The following is a 20,529-nucleotide window of genomic DNA, read 5'->3' on the forward strand; positions in this document are numbered from 1 at the left end:
TACAGACACAGGGACCCAGGTAAATATAATTTCTGAAAAGGTTTTAAATTTTACTGATGCAAAAATGGAACTTCTTAAAAAATCATCCTAACACTAGTTTGACGTTAGTATCAAGAGGCCTTGTTGTGACCAAAATAATTAAATTGTTGTGCAACATAGTTAAAATTAGTAATACTATAGTATTTTATGTTGTAAATTCTAATTTAACTTATTATTATTGCCATCTTGTCTTTCCTTATTTAAATTACAATTAGTAAATTTTAATGATTATCAAGTGTATCAATTTAAGTATATGACAAGTAAAGGTATTCAATTAAATCAATTTTTTTTTTCAGAATAATTTTGTACATCAAAATATGCAAGTACTAAAAATTTTTATAATCATGTTGAAAATGGTGAATTCGATAATGATCAATTGCAAATATTATTAAGTAACTATAATTATATATTTGCTAAAAACAAAAATGATGTAGGTTGTATTAATATGGAACCTCCAAGAGTTATTTTAACTTCAGAATTATCTATTGCTTCTTGACCATATAGAGTATCCCCTAGAGATAATAGTGAAATTAAAAAGCAAATAGATGAATTGCTAAATGCTTGTATAATAAAACCTTCTTATAGTCCTTATATGGCACCTGTAACTTTAAGTAGCTTCTTAAAAAGATGAACAAACTAAATCTAGATTGTGTACTGATTTTCGGAAACTTAATTAAATTACCAAAACTGATTCTGAGCTCATACCTAGAATTGATGCTGTATTATATCAGCTAAATGCAAAAATTTTTTACACATTGGATTTAGCATCAGGTTATTGGCATATCAAATTAAATGAAAAAGATACTGAAAAATTGGCATTTACTACAAATTTTAGTCCGTATGAATTTACTAGATTACTTTTTGGTTGGAAAAAATCCCCAGCTGTTTTCAAAGAGACCTTAGACAAATTTTTAATAAATATCAGATTCAGTTTGCTTTAAATTATTTTGATGACATTATACTATTTTCTCCAAATTTTGATGAACATTTTAAACATCTTAAAACAATATTTGAAAAAAAGAATATAAAATTAAAGCAGTCTAAGTGTAATTCTGTTATAAGAAAAATAAATTTTCTAGGATATGAGGTTCAAGCAGGATAATATCGACCCAGTAATGCAAATATTGAAGTTATTAAGAAATTACAACCCCTAAAAATGTTAAAGAATTGCAAAGATTTTTAGGAAGTATAAATGTATACATAAATTCATTCAAAATTATGCAAAAATTAGAGACCTTTTAATAAATTTACTTTAGAAAGATACTCCATATAAGTGGACTCGTGAATGTCAAATAGCTTTTCAAAATTTAAAAGATGCATTAATTTCAAGACTTATTTTGTTTAATCCAAAATATCCTTGTCATGTATTTGTTGACGCATCTATATCTCAGTGCTCTTGCATTAGTGCTTCCAAAATTGTGCTTTAATTATATATGCATATATAAATTAATACCGTTATCCAGTTATGTGCTTTTAGCTACAATAACTGATGTCAGTACTGAAGTCAAATATTTAAATCTAACACATATTCAACCAGACGTAAAGAGCTGATAAAGAGTAATAAATTGTTTTGTAAATGCAACAAAACCATTGTGGAAAAATAAATGCATTAAGTATTAGACATCAGTAAGTGCATAAATGAAAACAAATAGTGCAAAACATATGCTTTTCATGCTATTTTCTGCAATTACTATATTTGACGGCATATAAGACGCACTTTTTTTTCCTAAATTTGGTCTCAAAAAAGTTACCTGCATCTTATACGTGAAGGACACAGGTTAACTTTCAATACTGAATGCTAGTTTTAGCCCGGATAAAGGTCTAGACACACATAACTTTTTCTACATCTACATGTGTGTGGCCTTCTAAATAAGGGTGCGTCTTATATGCCAGTGTGTCTTATATGCCGTCAAATACGGTATTTGGATCTTAATGGATTCCATGAACCTTATAAGAAATAGACTAACCCAAATGGGTTTTCTCCCTCGTCTGAGGCATTCCTGGCTGTCATCTTGATCACATCCGAAGGAGTAGGGACGACTTGCAGAAATTTAACAGTGGTTGCCAATTGCAGCATGTACAATTGTCAAGAAAAAGCTGGTTGTACCCCTCATTTCACAAATTAGAGTTTCTCCATATTTTTATTTTTGAAATTGCGATTGATTTTTTAAAAATTTAGCATAGTTATCAAACATAATTAATGTTCCAAATAATTATAAAGCTATTGCATGCTTTCAGGGCTGGATATTTTTTTAGCTTTTCATATGCTGTAAGGAAATTTGTAACTACTTCTTTTAGAAAATAACATTTTAAATCTGAACTAATAGAAAATTTCACACGAGTAATTTTCTTGCAATTTTTATGCTTTTTATTGGTATAAATAAGTAAAAAGTTACTAAAATATTTAAAAACGAATTTTTGAAAGTTTTGTTTAAAATTCTAAATTGTGCTGCTTTTTTTAAATTATAAATGAGTATTATAGCACAATTCCTATAAAGGAATTTTATTTCAATTAGATTTCATAATACATCATACTGATAAACACTTTTGACTCCTTAAAAATTTTTATACTTTTAATTTTAATAGTGTATTTAACCATAATAATTAATTTTGCTTGTATTTTATAGTGATTATTTTTAAAAATTTATTTTTAGTTCTGCATAAGATTTTTTTTTATTTACTGTTAATTTAATTTATTAGTTCAAAGGAGCTGTACCCTAGAAAAGCTGTTAGTTTCGAAGCGGCATTTTGCGCTGTTTTACTATAAATGTCAGTGTCTCCTTGCAAATTGTTGTTAACAAATATTATCGCCCTGTATTATATTTAAAGAAATTAAGTAATGAAGAATCTGCATGAATATATGTATGTTTCTCGCACTGTGACAAAAACGACAGTATCTAGAGCCATCAAATTTTGAATAATGTAATCCTCCACCCGAACATGTGCATCTGGATGGCTGAATTTTGAATTTGTTTTAATCTATTTCATATTTTGTAAAACTTTAACGAATTTTTGATTAACAAACTCAACAAGTTCAGAGAGAGCACTGTATGGAAAATAACAGTTTTATCTCCAGTGCGGAAATTCTAAAGATATGCTGTTTTTAAATGTATGTGGTTTACGGGTGAAGAACATGATATTCAGTAAATATAGGTAACACACAACACATTAAAAAAAAGGTTCCTTTTGGGCGTAATATAAAATCTGAGTGCTTCTAGATTTTATTTTACATTTTTTTACCCCTCCATTACACTCAGAAAATTTTATGCTCCGAATTTTATAAATTACTAAAATAAATATTCCATTTTAATGTTAATAAGTTAATGATGATATAACCAAATAAATGATTGTTTTGTAATGTTATAGTTTTGAAAATTACTGCCTGAAAATGGTCATTAAATTTTTTAAAAAAAGTTTTCAGATCTTGTTTAATTTTACCTTATTTATTTCAAAGCATCACGTACTATCAATCTTATTTAATTTTACATTATTTGTAAGCAAAATTAAGTTAATAAATTTTGTGCCTAGAGTTTTTACCATTTTACCAGAGTAAAGATGTTTGTACAAAAATTACGTGTGAAAAAAATGCTCGAAATGCAGTAAAAAGTGCTTTAATGAGATATATTAAATCCTATTTGGAAAAAACTGTGGCTTTCATAATCTCATCACTATACAAGGTATCACATTTAATAATTAAAAAGAGTTATTTAATACAAATGCCATAGGTTTCAGTGTTAAATCAGATCGTCCCTACGCTTTCTTGTCGACATGTCAGTGGCGCGTGCCCCGCCCACTGGGTTAGCCTATATCTTATAAGGTCCATGATGGATTCTGGGTTTGTAAAAATTCGGGAAAGCTGAATTTCTCATTCCAGTTTGCAGTGGATGGATTGATGAAGATATAAGCTGTTTTGAAATTTATTGAAGTTTTAAAACTTAGTAATTTGGATCATTATTGGATCATAAGCAGGCTGATCCCTTCACTTCTGTCAGTACATCAATCCCTTGAAGTAATGTGCTGACAGATGCAAATTCTTTACCTTCATAATTTACATTTCCCGACTATTTTTTTTAATTTATGCACTTACTTAATTTAACACTGGACACATTTATTTTTTTAAAGTTCATTACTGCATTTGAAAAACAACTTACCAACTCTTTATTCTAAGTTGGAGAAGTATTAGTTTAAATACTTGATTTAATTTTTCAATATATACATGTAAAGAATTCTTTATTTGATTACAATCTTATGTGATATGCTAGGACGTTTTGTGCCTTGCATTGTATTTATTCATTAAGGAGTATTATGCATTCAAGTTCTTTTTCATTTAAATACTAGTTTTTAAAATGTATAATAAATTATTTTTCAGAATATAGTGTCAGCTCTATTGTTAGCAATTGAGTTTATAATGAAACCTCAGATTTTGCCTGTTAGATAATGATTCAAGTTTTAATAAATTCAACTGTCAATAATTATTCTAAAGAAAAGTACACATCAGTACATTTAACTACAAGTATTATGGCAATATCTTTCCATATATGTAACTGAAATCTAACATATAAAACATTCTATATTGAAGTAAAAAATTTTACACTGTATATATTATATATATATACACTCCCTATAATATATATAGTGAATTTGTAGTGATTATAAATACTGCACACATAATATATACACTATAGTATACTTTTGTTCAGTATGTACATAAACAATTTTATACATACACATTTTGTATTTTATAAAATACAATAAAAAAAAAAATTTGGTTAATCTTTGGATTATGGTAACTTGGCAAAAATTTGGTGACCAACCCTGCTACAGCAACCTGGTAGTTTTTTTTTTTTTGACGCCATTTTGTTTTTACTCAACATTTTTTTCCAACAATCTGCTAGCCGAATAATGCTTATGCTAGAACTTTTATGGAACAAAAGTGCTTAATCATGATGAAGATTAAGAGCAAAATTGGGAGAAAGTGCAGAATCGCCCACTGCTTGCCGCATTTTTAAGAATTGCACATACACGGTATCCATGTACACGTCGACCTATTTTCACTTAAAAAAAAATATCCCAGAATTGCACAAAAATGACATTGCACACATTCTTGACTTTATCCATGTACATTGCTAAAGTCCTAGCTAGTAACCTTTATCGCCTTACCAAAATGTCATCAAACTACCTGTTACCATATTCCAAAGATTGGCCAAAACTTTCCCCCCAACTTTACTTTTAAAAGCATTATATTAAGTATTTCGGTACTTTGATTATCTGCACCCCCACCAAAAAGTTATGAACTCATTAGCAACTAACATTTGCGAATGCATTAAGAATTCCGAACAAGTATAATCAATCAATAAAATTTAGAAAGAAAGAAATATTTATAAAAATACAATAAGATTACTTTTTTTTTTTTTTTTTGTTTTGTTTTTGAGAAATCCCTTTTTTGGTGTTGTCCTTCCCCTGTACACAGCGATCTGTTTTTACTATAAAGATGTCAGAGATTTGCACAAACTCAGCATTGTGATTCGGCCGAAACAGAAATGAGCTATGTACATACCTAGTTTGCTGCGACGTGGCCTGTTATGATCATAAGGTTAGGTGGGTCAAGCTGCGCCCACTTCTGATACCTAGTTTGCTGCTTGGACAAAAGAACTAAAGAAAATCAATTTGAAACTATATATAATACAGAGATGCTGGCTGCTTGCAGTAACTAGGAGTTTTAGAATTATCTGCAAGGAGGTGTTGTGCATTTTTTTGGAAATGCCTGCTTTATGACTGTACTACAAATTCCACTACATTTTTTCCCCCCTATGTAATAGGATTGTACAATTCCTTGACAAAAATGATTTTGTTTTTCCAAATGTATTTTATTATTTCAATATTCACTTAGTACATCTTTCCAACTGAATTGTAATTAGAACAGATTTTATTTTACTGGCACTGGGAAATTTCAAATTTACACTGATGGATCTAGTTTTGAAAATGGGGTGTTAAGTTATAGTAAAAAGAATAAGGAAAGTTTTCAGGTGCTTAATAAATTTTCCATTTATACTGATAATCTCTCTTCTCTGCAAGCCCTCAAAGACTCAGATAATAATATTTTGATTAATGACAAAAGTTTTATTTAAGAACTGAGCCAACTACATGTTTTCATTTGCTAGGTTAAGATACACATGTGTAGGTTTGGCAATCAGAGAGCTGACAGCTTCACCTAAGGAGGCTGGCATTAGATGAAACTTCCAGCACAGCTTATATGTAGGGCTCAAAAAAAAAGGTATTTAAATTATTAAGAAAGATTTGTTTAATGAATGGGAATGTAACTTAAAAAATTCCCAGACATGTATTTGATGAAATACTATAATATTTTTTTTAATTTATCATACATTATGTGATATTGATGTTAACCAGGTTTCAATTGGACACTGATGTTTTCCTAGGTATCTTCACCAGTTTGGAATTCGGACCTGATATGAATATAAACATTGTAAAATTATGGGTAAATGTGGATTTTTTTTTTTTTTTTTTTTTTTTTTTTTGTGTGTGTGTGTGTGTGTGTGTGTGTGTGCAGGAGACAGTTTTGCTATCTAGATAGGCTGGACCTCTCTCATGTTGTTAAACTATGAATGTATAAACCTGGATTGCTACACAGATACTTTTTGACAACATTGTGGGTTGCCACTTAACAATTTTGGCAATACGCTGTTTTGCCTGTGTTCCCAACTTTTCAACAGCATGTATAATCAGAAAATACCTTTTTTTCACATTTTATTTTAACATGCATCAGTAAAATTTAAATAATATGTTATTATTACATGTAATGTAAAATAAAATACCACTACAAATTAATACTCTTGCATAAAATCAACAATTGTTTACATAAATTTCCCAAATTCTATTTTAAAATGGGATAAATATATGGTACTTTTATAGGCATATTTATCCTCCTAGTTTTTTCAGCATATGATTTAGAAACTTATGATCTATGGTAGCAATGTAAAATTTATGCACAAATAGTGAATGGGTACTTGCATAAAATAGGAAAGTATTTTGTGTAGATAAAGAATATTTTTGAAAATTACAAGTCTTTTGAAATACAGAATATAATAGTATATTTTTAGGTGCCCTTTTTAATGTGCTGTATTTATCATTAAAAGCCATCTCTTCAGAAATACATACTTTTCCCTCCAGGTTTTCAAGTGACAAAATTAGTAAGACAAGGGGAAGGGAATATGTGAGTAAATATGCTATAGGAATGTGTGTAAGTTGAATCAACAATAATTCTGAACAATAGGATTATATAGAAGGCAAAAATGTGATAATAAAGTATGTCAAAATTGATTGTACCTAGAACTTCTAAACTGTAATAAATTAATAAAATATTTTAATGTTAATAAATAAATTAAACATAGTGCAAATCTGATCAAAAGCAATTGCATACATAGAAAATTGAGCAAGTACAACCTGTACTCAACACTGGACAGCAGATTTAAAGGGTGTCAATTTTAGAGGCACACGGTGGCAGAATTTCTGTTGAGACTTATCTCAAGGTTTCTCTGGGGTGCGGCTCTAAGTATCTCTTATCACTTTTCCCCCAGCACCAAACCACTCAAGAGGACTTTCAACTCAGTGTATTTGAACATGGGGTTTTTAACCCAAGTCCATGACATAACAATGCTAACTACTGTATCAATAAGGACAGCAGCAAATTTCTGAGCAACAGAGATTGCAATGGTTGGCAAAAGGCGAACAGCCTGCCTAGCCTACATATATGTTACACAGCATACTAAACACTTTCAGCTATGTACATATTAACATCGAGTAAATATACTGCATAAAAGTAATCATGAGCAATTACATACATACTTAGCTGAAACATTAAGGTCTTTTCATATTTGCTTCTTGAATGCTTTTCATAACTATTGTGTAAACACTCCAGTTTCATTTTCGTTGTTTGTAAGTACATGTATCCTTAGTTCTATGTAAGTAGATGCCCTATTAGATTACAGAAGTAAATGATTAATATATTTAAAATTTCAAACAATGATGTTATTGACTGAATTCAGTTACTAAATTTTGGGCTAGTACCTCTGGTTTCAATGTTAGCTATTTTTATATTAGAGTATGTATATCAATATACGAAAATAGCAACAGACCAACAGCTTTTTAGAAACAAATAATTGCTTATTACCATCAATTAGCACAATTAAGGATTCAGAATTATATAAAATGCAAACAAAGTAAACAAATATACCAATTATGTACACATATCATAAGGTAAATTGTTTGAGAAATATTTCCTCCTTCTTATGGTACTCAGAATATCCATAATTATCTGGGATATGTTTTATACCTTCATCACATAAAGATCCATATGAGCTAATGATGTCATGAATTTTACAAAAATTCAGATGACAAAAGTAAAAGCAAAAATCATTGAAGGTAGCCTAGAATGTGCAGTGACAGTTGAAGTTCTTTCTTTCCGTTTTACCACACTGACTTGTTGCCCACAACTCTTAAAGCATAATTACAAATTGTTACATGGAATTCGGTATAAAACAAAGTTTTTTTTTAATTAGAAATAAGATTTTTTTTCCTAACACTACATATAAATCAAACACATAATGAAGTTCTATATATTTCTTGGTTGATAATTTTCCTTATTACTTAACACTGATCCTATTATTCTGAATTTTGAATAATGTTAATGAACAGGCTGATGTGATAATGGATATTCCATATATTTTTAGTCTGTGAAGATGTATTTTTAAGATTTAATTTCAATGAACCAAAAGATATATATTTTATTCTACAGGAGAGCCATTTCATGATAAAACATTCCTTTTTTCATTGTAAATATTGGAACATAGACAGAAAAATCTAGGAATGAATTTACTTAATAGTCTTTGAAATGCAAAGTCAATAATCTTAAAAACCCTAAATCTTATGAATTTGTGAAATATAATTATTACTGCAAATCTCTGTTAGTTTTAATAAACAGCAATGTGTTATTTTAAAAGTCAAACAACAAAAATCGGTGTTATATTTGCAAATTTTTCACAGGACTAGTTTCGAAATACCTGAGGATCAAGGTTCGGTAAAAACCATCGAAACTAATCCTGTGAAAAACCTGAAAATATAACACTGATTTTTGTTGTTTTGCTTCTAAAATAATACTTGTTATGGCATGTTATTCTATCTTAGCAATGTGTTAGTCGAGGTTTCCAAGCCTCATTACCAAGTGTACATGGTAAAGCCTATTAACCTACTCACTTGAAGATTCTAGCCTGAGACATTGGCATGAATGGATTTATGCTCATACACTGTCAGAGAGATGAAGAACAGAAACTGCTTGAGTGGCCTGTTGAACATGTGGTATCATTCCAAAACAGGCTGCAGAATAGCAAATTTTACAAATAGCAAAATTTGAGTTAGACTGTCCAGAAATTTGAGTTAGACAGTCTAGAAAGAAGATACTTTGGAATATGCAGACTATACTTTCTCATGTAAGTGCAGAATACAAAATCACAAATAATGGTAAATGCTTGAAAAAATACACACTTGAAAATACAAATTATATATTTCAGGAAATAACTATTTACACATATGAAGAGATGATGAACATTGCGGATACAAAATCATTTAGGTATAAAACAATAATATTGAAAACCTGGTTAAATAAGAAAATAATAATGGATACAAATAAATTTTGATGTTTAACAATTTAATTATATGGCATGCATGCTGCTTAAATCTTGGTTATTATCAAAGATGAGAGATACTTAGCAGAGGTGTAGTATGGCAAAATTATAAAAATTATTTCTAAGCACACCACCAACATAATGCTGTAAGTGTTTAAAGTTTTCTTCTTTCTTTATTGGACTTAATATCATTTTTCCTATTTCAAATAATCTTTAGCATTATGTTTCTTGATTATCAGTTTGCCTATATAATACTCACTATACTTGTATGACCATTGCAACAAATAACACCATCAATGAGCAGGACTTAATTTTTTAAATTAGAAGTGCTGGAATCCTATGGAAAGCCATCGGGAAGGTGGAACAAAATTAAATAAAATAATTAATAAAATAAAATTAAAAAAAAAACTGAAAGCTTTCTGATTTTACATTACACCCAAAGGAGCTATTTTTAATGTTTTGTGCATTACCTTTATTTATTAACTGCTTCCCTTACACATTTTTTTTTGAAAAAAACTGCAAAAAATCATCACATTTTTTTTATTTTATAATTAAATACTAGAAAACGAAACAAAATACAATATATAGGTTTTAAGTTGAATTTTTAATTTTTTACAGGTGTAAAAGCATTTAGTTTTAATATTAGTTTACTATCCCGAGTTATCTCGGGCAAATAAAAAAAATTTAATTTTAGTCGTTGTATGAGAGTTTTTGAAACAAGGGACAACACAAAGTGATACTTAACATTCTATACACTGTTACCTGGTCTCTTTTCTTACTGGCTTACCTCTGGAATCTCTTTTACGGGAGCACAGAGGACACTGACTCATTGGATTTGATTTTTTTCAGTAGCGGGAACAACATCTGGAAAATGCCTTGAGGTTATAGTCACTATCTGAAAAATCATCGCTTTCGTTATCTTGCATCATCGCCTTTAATTTACTTTTTTCAACGCAACTATCATTCTTTATACATTACTAATCCTCAAGCTGACGTATACTAGACAATAGGGAAAACACGTGACCAGTCCCACCAAAAGAACCGCGAAACCAACAAAACTTGGCGAATTGCCAATAAAATCTGAATATTTCCTTTCATTTACTCCAAGCCGAGTGAAACCCTTATAAAACAAATCGTACTGACAAATTCTGTTTTGCCCGAGTTTTCTCGGGATAATAATTAACTGCAATATATACGAACCCAAGATAACTCGGGATAATCAAGCAAGCGGTTAAATATCATGTTCTTCACACTTAACCATAAAATTCAGTTCAACAGTAATATTGCAAAATAATTTTAAAATGAGCATATCTTTAGAATATTTGATATACAATCTTGCGTGCTGGAGATGAAAATGTTTTTTTTTTCATACAGTGTTGTCATTGATCGCTTTGAAATCATTGAGTTTGTTAATAAAAAAAATCGTTAAAGTTTTACAAAATATGCTAGATAATAAAAAAAAATTCCAGATTCCAAATTTGGGCTTCCACATGCTTGGAAACGTACGTTATTCAAAATTCGATGGCTCAGAAACACATACATTTATGCAGATTCTTCATTATTTAATTTCTTTAAATATAATACAGGGCTGTAATATTTGGTGGCAACAGTTTGAAAAGTGAACAGACATTTAAAGTTTTTAATGCAAAATGCCAAAACAAAATTAATAGCCTTTCTGGCCCGTTAGGCTAAAAATTCAATAAAATATAAAGAGACAGAAAAGTGAGTGAGTGAGTGAGAGATTATGGCACAAAACCAAAGATGATTATAGTGCGCCAAACACGAGATGGGGTGAGTACGATTGATGAAACTAAAATACAATAAATAAAAACAAGTAGACAAATGTATCAAATGAAGTCATATAAAAAACAAGATAAAAGCACACATTTAAAATTTAAGACACAATCTTTAAAACAAATTACATTAAGTAATAAAAGCCAGTCTCTTTTAAATAATAAAATAAATTACAATTGACCTCTCTTCTGATTAAACGGTCAAGAGGTAAGTCACAGCTATTAAAATATTTCTGGCGAAAACTATTAAAACATGGACACTCAATTAAAATATGACGAACAGATAAACAAACATTACAATTAAAACACACAGGCTCATTTTCAGCTTTGAGAAGATAGTTATGTGTCACTCTAGTGTGGCCAATTCTGAGGCGAGTCAAAAGAACTTCCTCCTTATGGTTTCCAGCAAAATCCCAATGCTCAATTCTAGACTTGACATTTTTCAACTTGTTGTGATGCTGAACATCCCAAATTTGCTGCCATTTTTTTCGGACCTTTCGCTTGATGACACAGTAGATATCTCTAAAAAGGATAAGGCGACTGGACAGTTCAACAGCAGATTTTGCTGCGATATCTGCAAGCTCATTTCCCTTTATTCCAGCATGTCCAGGAACCCAGCAGTACAAGACTTCACATCCTCAAATCGTTAAGCTTATATGAATTTTCAGAACATCCACTACCACAGGATTCCGAGTGTTGGGAAAAGCTTCCAAAGATTTAAGAGCACTATACGAGTCTGTATAAACTATGAACTTTTTGTGGTAGAGCTTTGAGATGTACAAAAGACCATAATATATTGCAGTTAGTTCACATGTTAGGACTGAGAAAGCATGGTGCAGGCATCTTCCCTCTATATAATTTTCAAATACAAAAGCCATCCCAACATGATCATTTGACTTTGATCCATCTGTGTATATCGGATAATAACTGCTATATTTGTGCCTGTGCTCAGCAAAGAGTTGTCTGTAAATGATCTCGTTAGTGCTTGCCTTCATGTGATGTTTGAAAACATCAAGAAGCTGAATCCGTGCATTTTCCCAAGGTAAAGAGACAGAAAAATCGGTTAAGGTATATTTAAGGGTGCCCCTTGGATTATCGCGAAGTTGTTTCATTTATGGTAACCTGAGTAGTTGAATGTTATTGAAACCCTATTATGACATGATTGTGGTGAATTTGACTAATGGGGAAATATTTGTTGGATGGCAGTTAGGAAGTATGTTGCGTATTGTGTGCTGTGCATCGTAAAATGGCTAACGATGGTAAAGTGTGTGTTTGGTAGTATAGAAGAGAGTGGAAAGTGTTTTTCTTTTAAGTGGTTGAAGACAGAAGAATGGAATTATAACTGTCCTGTTTATACGAAGGAAATGCATATGGTTGAACGTAAAGATCCTTTAGATGGCTTTGAATGAGTTGGTCGCAAAAAGTTTCGAATGCTCATCATATAAAGTGTTTCATTAGAAAGGGAACGTGGTTTGAGGAAAGATTTTGGACGCTGTTAAGGAATTTTGTGTGCCACGGAATGAAGATGCGGAAATGTCTAAATAAGGTAGATGGATATTTCCTTCGTGTAGTGCTTAAATGGTAAAAGATGAATTTACTTTTTATGTTATTTCATTGTTTGGTTTAAAATGTACGAGTAGTTTATTGAGATTATATATTTTTTGTTTGGCTCTAATGTAGAATTCGGTGCTCCTTTCACTTTTTAAGTAAAAATAGATTGATGTGTACATGGCCAGAGTCAAGGGAGTGCACAATGCCCAGTTTGTGCAATTCTCTGATGCTTTTTAAGTGAAAATAGGTCGATGTGTTCATGAATACCGAGTTTGTGCAATTCTTTGACTTGTTATTTTGGGTTTGTGTAGCAAAAACAAGTTTTGAACCAAAAATTGCCACACAAAGCCAAACTCACAAGTCAAAGAATTGCACAAACTCAGTGTCAATGTACCGCCAAAAATCGCCAAGTGGTGTCCGTAAATATATTTTTACCGAAAGGACTATACCCATTACTGGTTGGTTGTAAACAAATGAATTATGTGATGAATTTAAAAACAAATTCCTAACTTTCCTATTTATTGCATTAATGTCTACAGTAACACAAGAAAAAAAAAATTTTCACAATTTCTATACCTCTAAATATTTATTTAATTACATAAGGCAATGTTTCAAAATTGACAGTATTCACTAGCATAATATGCATTAATACTTTGAATTTTAATTCCAAACTAGATATCATGAAAGCAAATGCACTAGTTACTGGATTAGAATAATCAAATGCAGCCCAATTACAATGTCTCCCGTATAATCAAAATATGGCTGAATGTAAATTTCATCGACCAAAATAATAACTGTTCTCTCTCGATCCTCATGGAAAGTTGCATGTCTTTTCATGCACTTGAAAAAATTATGATCCACAGTTTCATTACAAGGTTGTAATATTAACATTTTTTTTTTTTTTTTCAAAGTTGAAAGATTAGGCATAATACATCAGGACTGTATCTAACATTACTTTTAGGACAAATTAAAAGATTTATCTGTTTTTGAAAAAAATTTATAATACTCTCATTTTTATCACTAGAGATGGTCTGCAGTAATCCATTAATTATCAATTATTATGGTAAATTTTTAAGTCTTTGATTTGAAGATCAGTCACTTTACCTTTAGAAACAGCCTTTTCTTTATTCTCATTTACAACTATGGAATAATCACTTTATGGATCAGGCAGAGCTTCCACCGCCCGAGGACAGTTGAAGATTTCGCACCCCCTCCTATTTGCCATGAATGGAAAACATTTCATTCTAAAATTTCTTAACGTCAATTTGCCGCCACCTGGATGCTGCACCCAGGAACAGATGTTCTCCCTTGCTGCTCCCTAGCTATGCCCCTGGGTTCAAGACTAAAGCAAATAGTTGATGTACTTGAAACACTATATAATGCCAAAATGTTGAAGTTCTATAACAATTAATACATGACATCATAAGAACAACTAGTTTTCAAATCATTATTATATTTTTCCTCTTTTAAGGCTTTCAAACAAAGCTTTTTGCAAATTATGGCGTTTGCTGTGGTTTCGGGACTTTTTTCGTTTGATGGTAGTACTTCGTGAACAATATGCAGATGGATCTTCTTTAAATACCAATGGTATTTTCTTTTAATCTAGGTACATGATGTGAAGGAGATATTAAAATTTCATTTCGGTTGATCTTTACAATATGGTAACTGGTAGTTTGGCGACATTTTGGAGGCGATAAAGGTTACTACCTGGCACTTTGGTAATAATGTGAGCAGTACTCAGTTCCGATTACGCATTATTTTGTGTGAGGGAAATGAGAGATCATAGGATATGTCGTGTGATATTAATGGACGAATTACGGTTCTTTAATCGGAAAAGGGGGGAAATCGGGAAAAAATCTGGAAATTTTGTATTTGGCTTTATTCTGTGTTGTGTGAAACAGTGTTCGTGAATTTTTGGATCCCATGGCCGTAACTAAAGTGAATTCGAAATGAGTATTTATGTATGTATTAATTTAATGTATGTGCTCATTTATATTTTAAGTAGTGTTTTTGAATTTAATTATATTTTAATTAAATGATAGTCATTTTGTGAATTTTATGTTTGTAGGAATTTGGTATACGTTTTAGTTGAAGTAAACGTGCATGGAAATAATTTAAATATCTGACAATAAGTATTTGTAATGGTTGCGGTATGAATTCGTTGGTGACATGCATAATGTAATAGATGATTTAGAGGTAAAAGTTTTTGGATATTTTATTTATTTTATATGTGGAAATGTTCATTACTTTTTCGCGATCAGGTAATTTCATATATGTTCTTTTTACCGGGTTTAAAGATTGAGAAAATTGTCATGTATTTTCGTGAAATTTTTCTAATTTATGAGAAAAAAGCAGTGTACATGGATATAGTGAAGGGTGTGCGCAATCCCATTTTTGTGCAATTCTGGGATGTTTTTTTAAGTAAAAATAAGTCGGCGTGTACATGGTTCAGTGATATTTTAATGAAATGATAGTTATTTTGTGAATTTTATGTTTGTAGGAATTTGGTATACATTTAAGTTGAAGTAAACGTGCATGGAAATAATTTAAATATTTGATACTAAGTATTTGTAATGCTTGCGGTATGAATTCGTTGGTGACGTGTATAATGTAATAGATGATTTAGAGGTAAAAGTTTTTGGATATTTTATTTATTTTATATGTGGAAATGTTCATATTTGGAAAGGGTAAATACTTTTTCGCGATCAGGTAATTTCATATATGTTCTTTTTACCGGGTTTAAAGATTGAGAAAATTGTCATGTATTTTCGTGAAATTTTTCTAATTTATGAGAAAAAAGCAGTGTACATGGATATAGTGAAGAGTGTGCGCAATGCCATTTTTGTGCAATTCTGGGATGTTTTTTTAAGTAAAAATAAGTCGGCGTGTACATGGTTTATATGTATGTGTTATTTTGAAAAACGCGTAAGGAGTATGGTATTGTGCACTTTTTCCAATTTTGCAGTGAATATTTGTCATGATTAAGCAGTTTTGTTAGATAAAATTTCTAGCATAAGTGTAATTCGGCTAGTAGATTGTTGGAAGAAGTGTTGGTACTTTTCCGTTTTGCCGGCGCAAGCGATAAAGTTGCCAATAATGGTACAACCGATGCCAAACGGAATATTCTCGCTGGTAACCTTTTACGCCTCATTTTCAAAACAAGTCGCAGCTTTTTCTTATCAGATTGATTGTTTTTTTCAATACTGGCATATAATTGCATAGAATTTTTATCAGATAGTTCAGCTTTATGTCTAAGGCCATTTTCGGTAATTAAGTCAATTAGAATGCAATCACAGTGCTTACCTGAAGCCGAAAATATAGAAAAGGTAAAGTCAAGGGTTAAATTCAATTCTAATGAGAATGCATTAGCGAAGTAAAGCACTGCAGTTTTACATAATTTCTGAGTAAGCTATTCGTACGAATTGAAATATTTCTTGCATATAAACTTGTGTTCCAAATTAAGATTTAACCTGAAATTAATGTAGATAATTACTGAGAGCATTAGAATTTTGTAGAGTAGTTTACGTGAGATGAGATCGCTTGGAGTCACGTGATATGAATCGGCGAATCAGGATGGTGAACCATGAAAGCATAGTAAATTCTTAAATTAATGTTTTTTTTACAAATTTATTGTCTTTATTTATTGGCTTTTTATAAAATTTTAAGCGATATTAAAATGTTTATGCCTTCAAAAAAAGAATTCTTAAAACTAACATTTTTTTAATATTTTTTATGTGTATACTGTATGTTGTCGCCAATAAAGTCTGCTTGGCGAGATTTGCGCCGGCGAAACGGAAAAGTACCGAAGTGTTCAGTAGATAAAAAGAAAAGAAACATGTCTTTACTTCGTGAAGACAAAATGGCGGCGGGAAAAAAAAATAGAGGGTTGCTGTAGGAGAGTTGGTCGCCAAATTTTCGCCAAAAAAACGCCAAGTGACCATAATGTAAAGATCAACCTTCATTTCATCATATGCTGCAGCTTGAATCTTTCTCCTTGAAATGCAATTCACCAATTTTAAGAGAAAGAAATTTTAAAAAACTATATTAGTTAGCCAATAAAAGTCAGAGACCTTATTCCAAACATTTCCAGTGATGAGAATTTATTTCTTGAATAGAACCCCAGAATAACAACAGTGATTAAAGGTTCCATTTTTTGTTTTTTTCTTAATGTTGGTATATCTTGGCTTATACAACCAAACATTATCACTTAAGAATTTCAGGTTTGAATTCACTTCAGGTTAAGAATTTCAGGTCGCTTATGGCAAAGCATTTCTAGGCAATCTGCTAAAATGAAGGGATGCCTTTCATGCAGGACTTTTCCAAGGGAAACTAGTTTGTATTCATGTGACACTTATATAAAGCGATAAAAATGCCCGGGCAGCCTGTTTGCCTGAAACCAAACCAAGGTTAAACTACCAATGTTCAGCAATTTTATTGCTCAGCCACTGGTGGGTCTCTTAAGAATGAACCTTTATATGCAAGTAGAATCTACATTAATAAATAACGCAGGCTTACTTTTGAACTCGATTTGGATCAAAGTCTTTCTACTGGATTGCAGAAAGCCACTCCCTCTTCAAATCTTCATTCACATAACATGAGAATATGGAGACCTAGGATCCTGTTGTATAATTCCGATTTCATAAAGTGACAAAACATATACTTGGCATTTTAATAACTGAAATGTTTCACATCAAAAATAATATATAAAAAGGGGTAACTAATATATAGTTCGACATGTAAAATTTTACAAATATGCTTTATTAGTTTGGGTAAAAGTTTACAAATGGATACACCTTGTTTATTGGCAGTTCTTTTTTTACGCCAAGATCGGTGCCAGGAAGTCACAATTTCAAGATGGCCACTACACAAAACCAAAATAAGAAGTCGAAGAATAGCATAAGATTTGTGTCCATGCACACATCAATCTGTTTTTACTTAAAAAAACATCTTAGAATTGCACAAACTAGGCATTGCGCACTGCCTTAAATATGTCCATTACACATCAATCTATTTTCATTTAAATAAAATCGGGAAGCTAAAACAAAGTTAAAGCTATCGTGCTAACCAGAAGTGAGGTTTTATCGCCAAAATCTTTTTTTAAATGTTGCCAATCGAAGAGGCACCCAATTCTACACTAAAGCGTTAGTTTGTATTATAACATCCCACTATCACAGGTTCATAAAACAACTCTAAAAAAACTTCAGTATTTTATTCTACAACAGATTACGTTATGTCACATAATTGTGCAAAGTCCATTCATTTTATAATGAGCAGCTATAAACACTTTTAAGAAATAAATAACACAAACAAACCTACTTAAAATGCTGCTAACCTAAAAAGAAAAACGACAAAAGCTAGATAAACATATTTAATGTGCAGGTATAATTAAAACGCTTTAGTGTAGAATTGGGTGCCCCTTCGATTGGCGACATTTTGACATTTTTTTAAAAATTTTGGCGATGAAACTTCATTTCTGGTTACTACGATAGTTTTAACTTTATTTTAGCTTCCCGATTTTATTTAAATGAAAAATAGATTGATGTGTACATGGACATATTTAAGGCAGTGCGCAATGCCTAGTTTGTGCAATTCGAGGATGTTTTTTTAAGTAAAAACAGATCGATGTGTACATGGACACAGATCTTATGCATTCTTCGACTTCTTATTTTGGTTTTGTGTAGCGGCCATCTTGAAATTGTGACTTCCTGGCCCCGATTTTGGCGTCAAAAAAGAATCGCCAATAAACAAGGGGCACCCAATTGTAAACTTTTACCAATTAAAACATAAACTAAATTAAATTTTGTAATTATTACCACTTTAGGCCCGGAAAATCAAAAGCACGATTTGTTGCTAACAGAAGTAATATAAATGCCGAAAAATGGTAATATAAGTAGAAAAATACAAATTTATAGTAGTACACTTACCTATGTAAAATGTGCCCATCCTTAAAACTACAGAAAAATCTGAGTACTCTAAACAGGCGTTTTTCAAAAATACCATAACCAAAAAACGTCTATACATATGCTTTGCAATAGCAGTAACACACAGAGGTTAACTTTACATACTCTGAAGTTTGTTAAATGCCGTCCCAAACATTTTCAAACCCCGCGCTGAAGGCAAGTCATAGTCGGTATTGAAAGCTCCGTAGCTGATACGCAGAGGTGCAGTATACAGAAAATTAATTTAAGGAAGGCAAATGGTAATAAACTTTAAAAAATAATGCCCATTATTTTTCTGTATGTAAATTATACTGCCGTCCTCAATAGGTTTCTTTTTCTTCAATGAAATTATGTGATATATAAAGTAAATAAACATGTATTTCTTCGGGCAGAAAGACCGTGAAATATCTGTTTGCAATTTGCTTTCGTTTTGAAGCGTCCTAAGATCTGCGACGAATGATCGAATGCTTAAATAATGTCTTCATATACGTGTAATATTTGTAAAAAGTCGTTTACACGAAGAAGCTACTTAAACATTCATAAGCGCATTCATTCTGGTGAAAAATTACAAAATTGTGTTGTTTGCAGTAAAGTATTTACTTGCGAAAATAGTTTACGGAGGCATATGCTGGTTCACAGCGGTGCGAAACCACATAAATGTGGCGATTGTAGTAGGTCTTTCGGAACAAAGAGTGATTTAAATAGACACATTCGCATACACACTGGTGATAAACCGTATCAATGTAATATATGTGGCAAGTCATTTGCGCGCATGAGTCATTTCAACCCGCATATACTTACCCACAGTGGTGAGAAATCACATAGCTGTATGGTATGTAGTAATGAATTCGGGTGTAAAACTGATTTAAACCGACATATGCTTATTCACACTGGTGAAAGACCATATAAATGTGAGGTATGTAGGAAGTCGTTTGTTCAAAAGGGCCACTTAACTACACATATGATAATCCATACTGGAAAAAAATTACATCAGTGTTCAATATGTGGCAAATCATTTGGAGGTAGACATATCTTAAACAATCATGTGTTCGTCCACTGTGACGAGAAACCATATAGTTGTGATATGTGTAGTAAATCTTATGCACGCTTAAATCACTTAAAGAGACATAAGCTTAACCACAAAGATAAAAAGTGAGTGTGATGTGTGTAAAGAAACTTTTACACTAAAATATACTTTAAACATATGAATGTATATTGGTGTGAAATAACGTAAATGTAACACGTTGCAAAGATTGATATCTGAAGGGAAAAAAATGTTCTGTATAGACAGATTAGAAACATTTAATTACATCAGTAAATTTCTATATATATGTGGTGGAATCACAGATTCATTATAGAAGTAGTTATTGACATGTATTTCATATGTAGATTGTAATTGGAGTACAGAATTGCATCAATATGCCAAGGAGGCAGATGTCCATGATTATGAGACATATGCGAAAGAAATGAAATGTGTGTTATATTCAAAATAAATGAAAAGTCGTGCAT

The 20,529-nt window shown here is 31.1% G+C and overlaps 1 protein-coding gene across 13 annotated transcripts in view; it reads right to left on the reverse strand.

Annotated features, from left to right (window-relative positions):
• Window positions 1-20,529, reverse strand: part of LOC146992727 (uncharacterized) — a 62,975-nt gene that overhangs the window by 33,592 nt on the left and 8,854 nt on the right. Inside the window, exons 1-4 of one of the 13 annotated variants that reach the window (XM_085810161.1) lie at window positions 19,006-19,314; window positions 17,597-17,699; window positions 10,525-10,632; window positions 7,903-8,031 (exon numbers count right to left, since the gene is read on the reverse strand). The exons of 1 other annotated variant lie outside the window; for it this stretch is intronic. In XM_085810161.1, coding sequence (XP_085666287.1) covers window positions 7,903-8,002 — 100 coding nt within the window. In that variant the 5' untranslated portion in view covers window positions 8,003-8,031; window positions 10,525-10,632; window positions 17,597-17,699; window positions 19,006-19,314. Of the gene's footprint in view, window positions 1-7,902; window positions 8,032-10,524; window positions 10,633-17,596; window positions 17,700-19,005; window positions 19,318-20,529 lie in introns of those variants that run through there. 11 more of the 13 variants (XM_085810163.1, XM_085810167.1, XM_085810160.1 and 8 more) reach the window with 11 other exon arrangements.

Source organism: Stegodyphus dumicola, chromosome X2 (genome assembly GCF_044657685.1).
Source record: "Stegodyphus dumicola isolate Sdum_Otavi_A_Nest chromosome X2, ASM4465768v1".
NCBI classification, from domain to species: Eukaryota; Metazoa; Arthropoda; class Arachnida; order Araneae; family Eresidae; genus Stegodyphus; species Stegodyphus dumicola.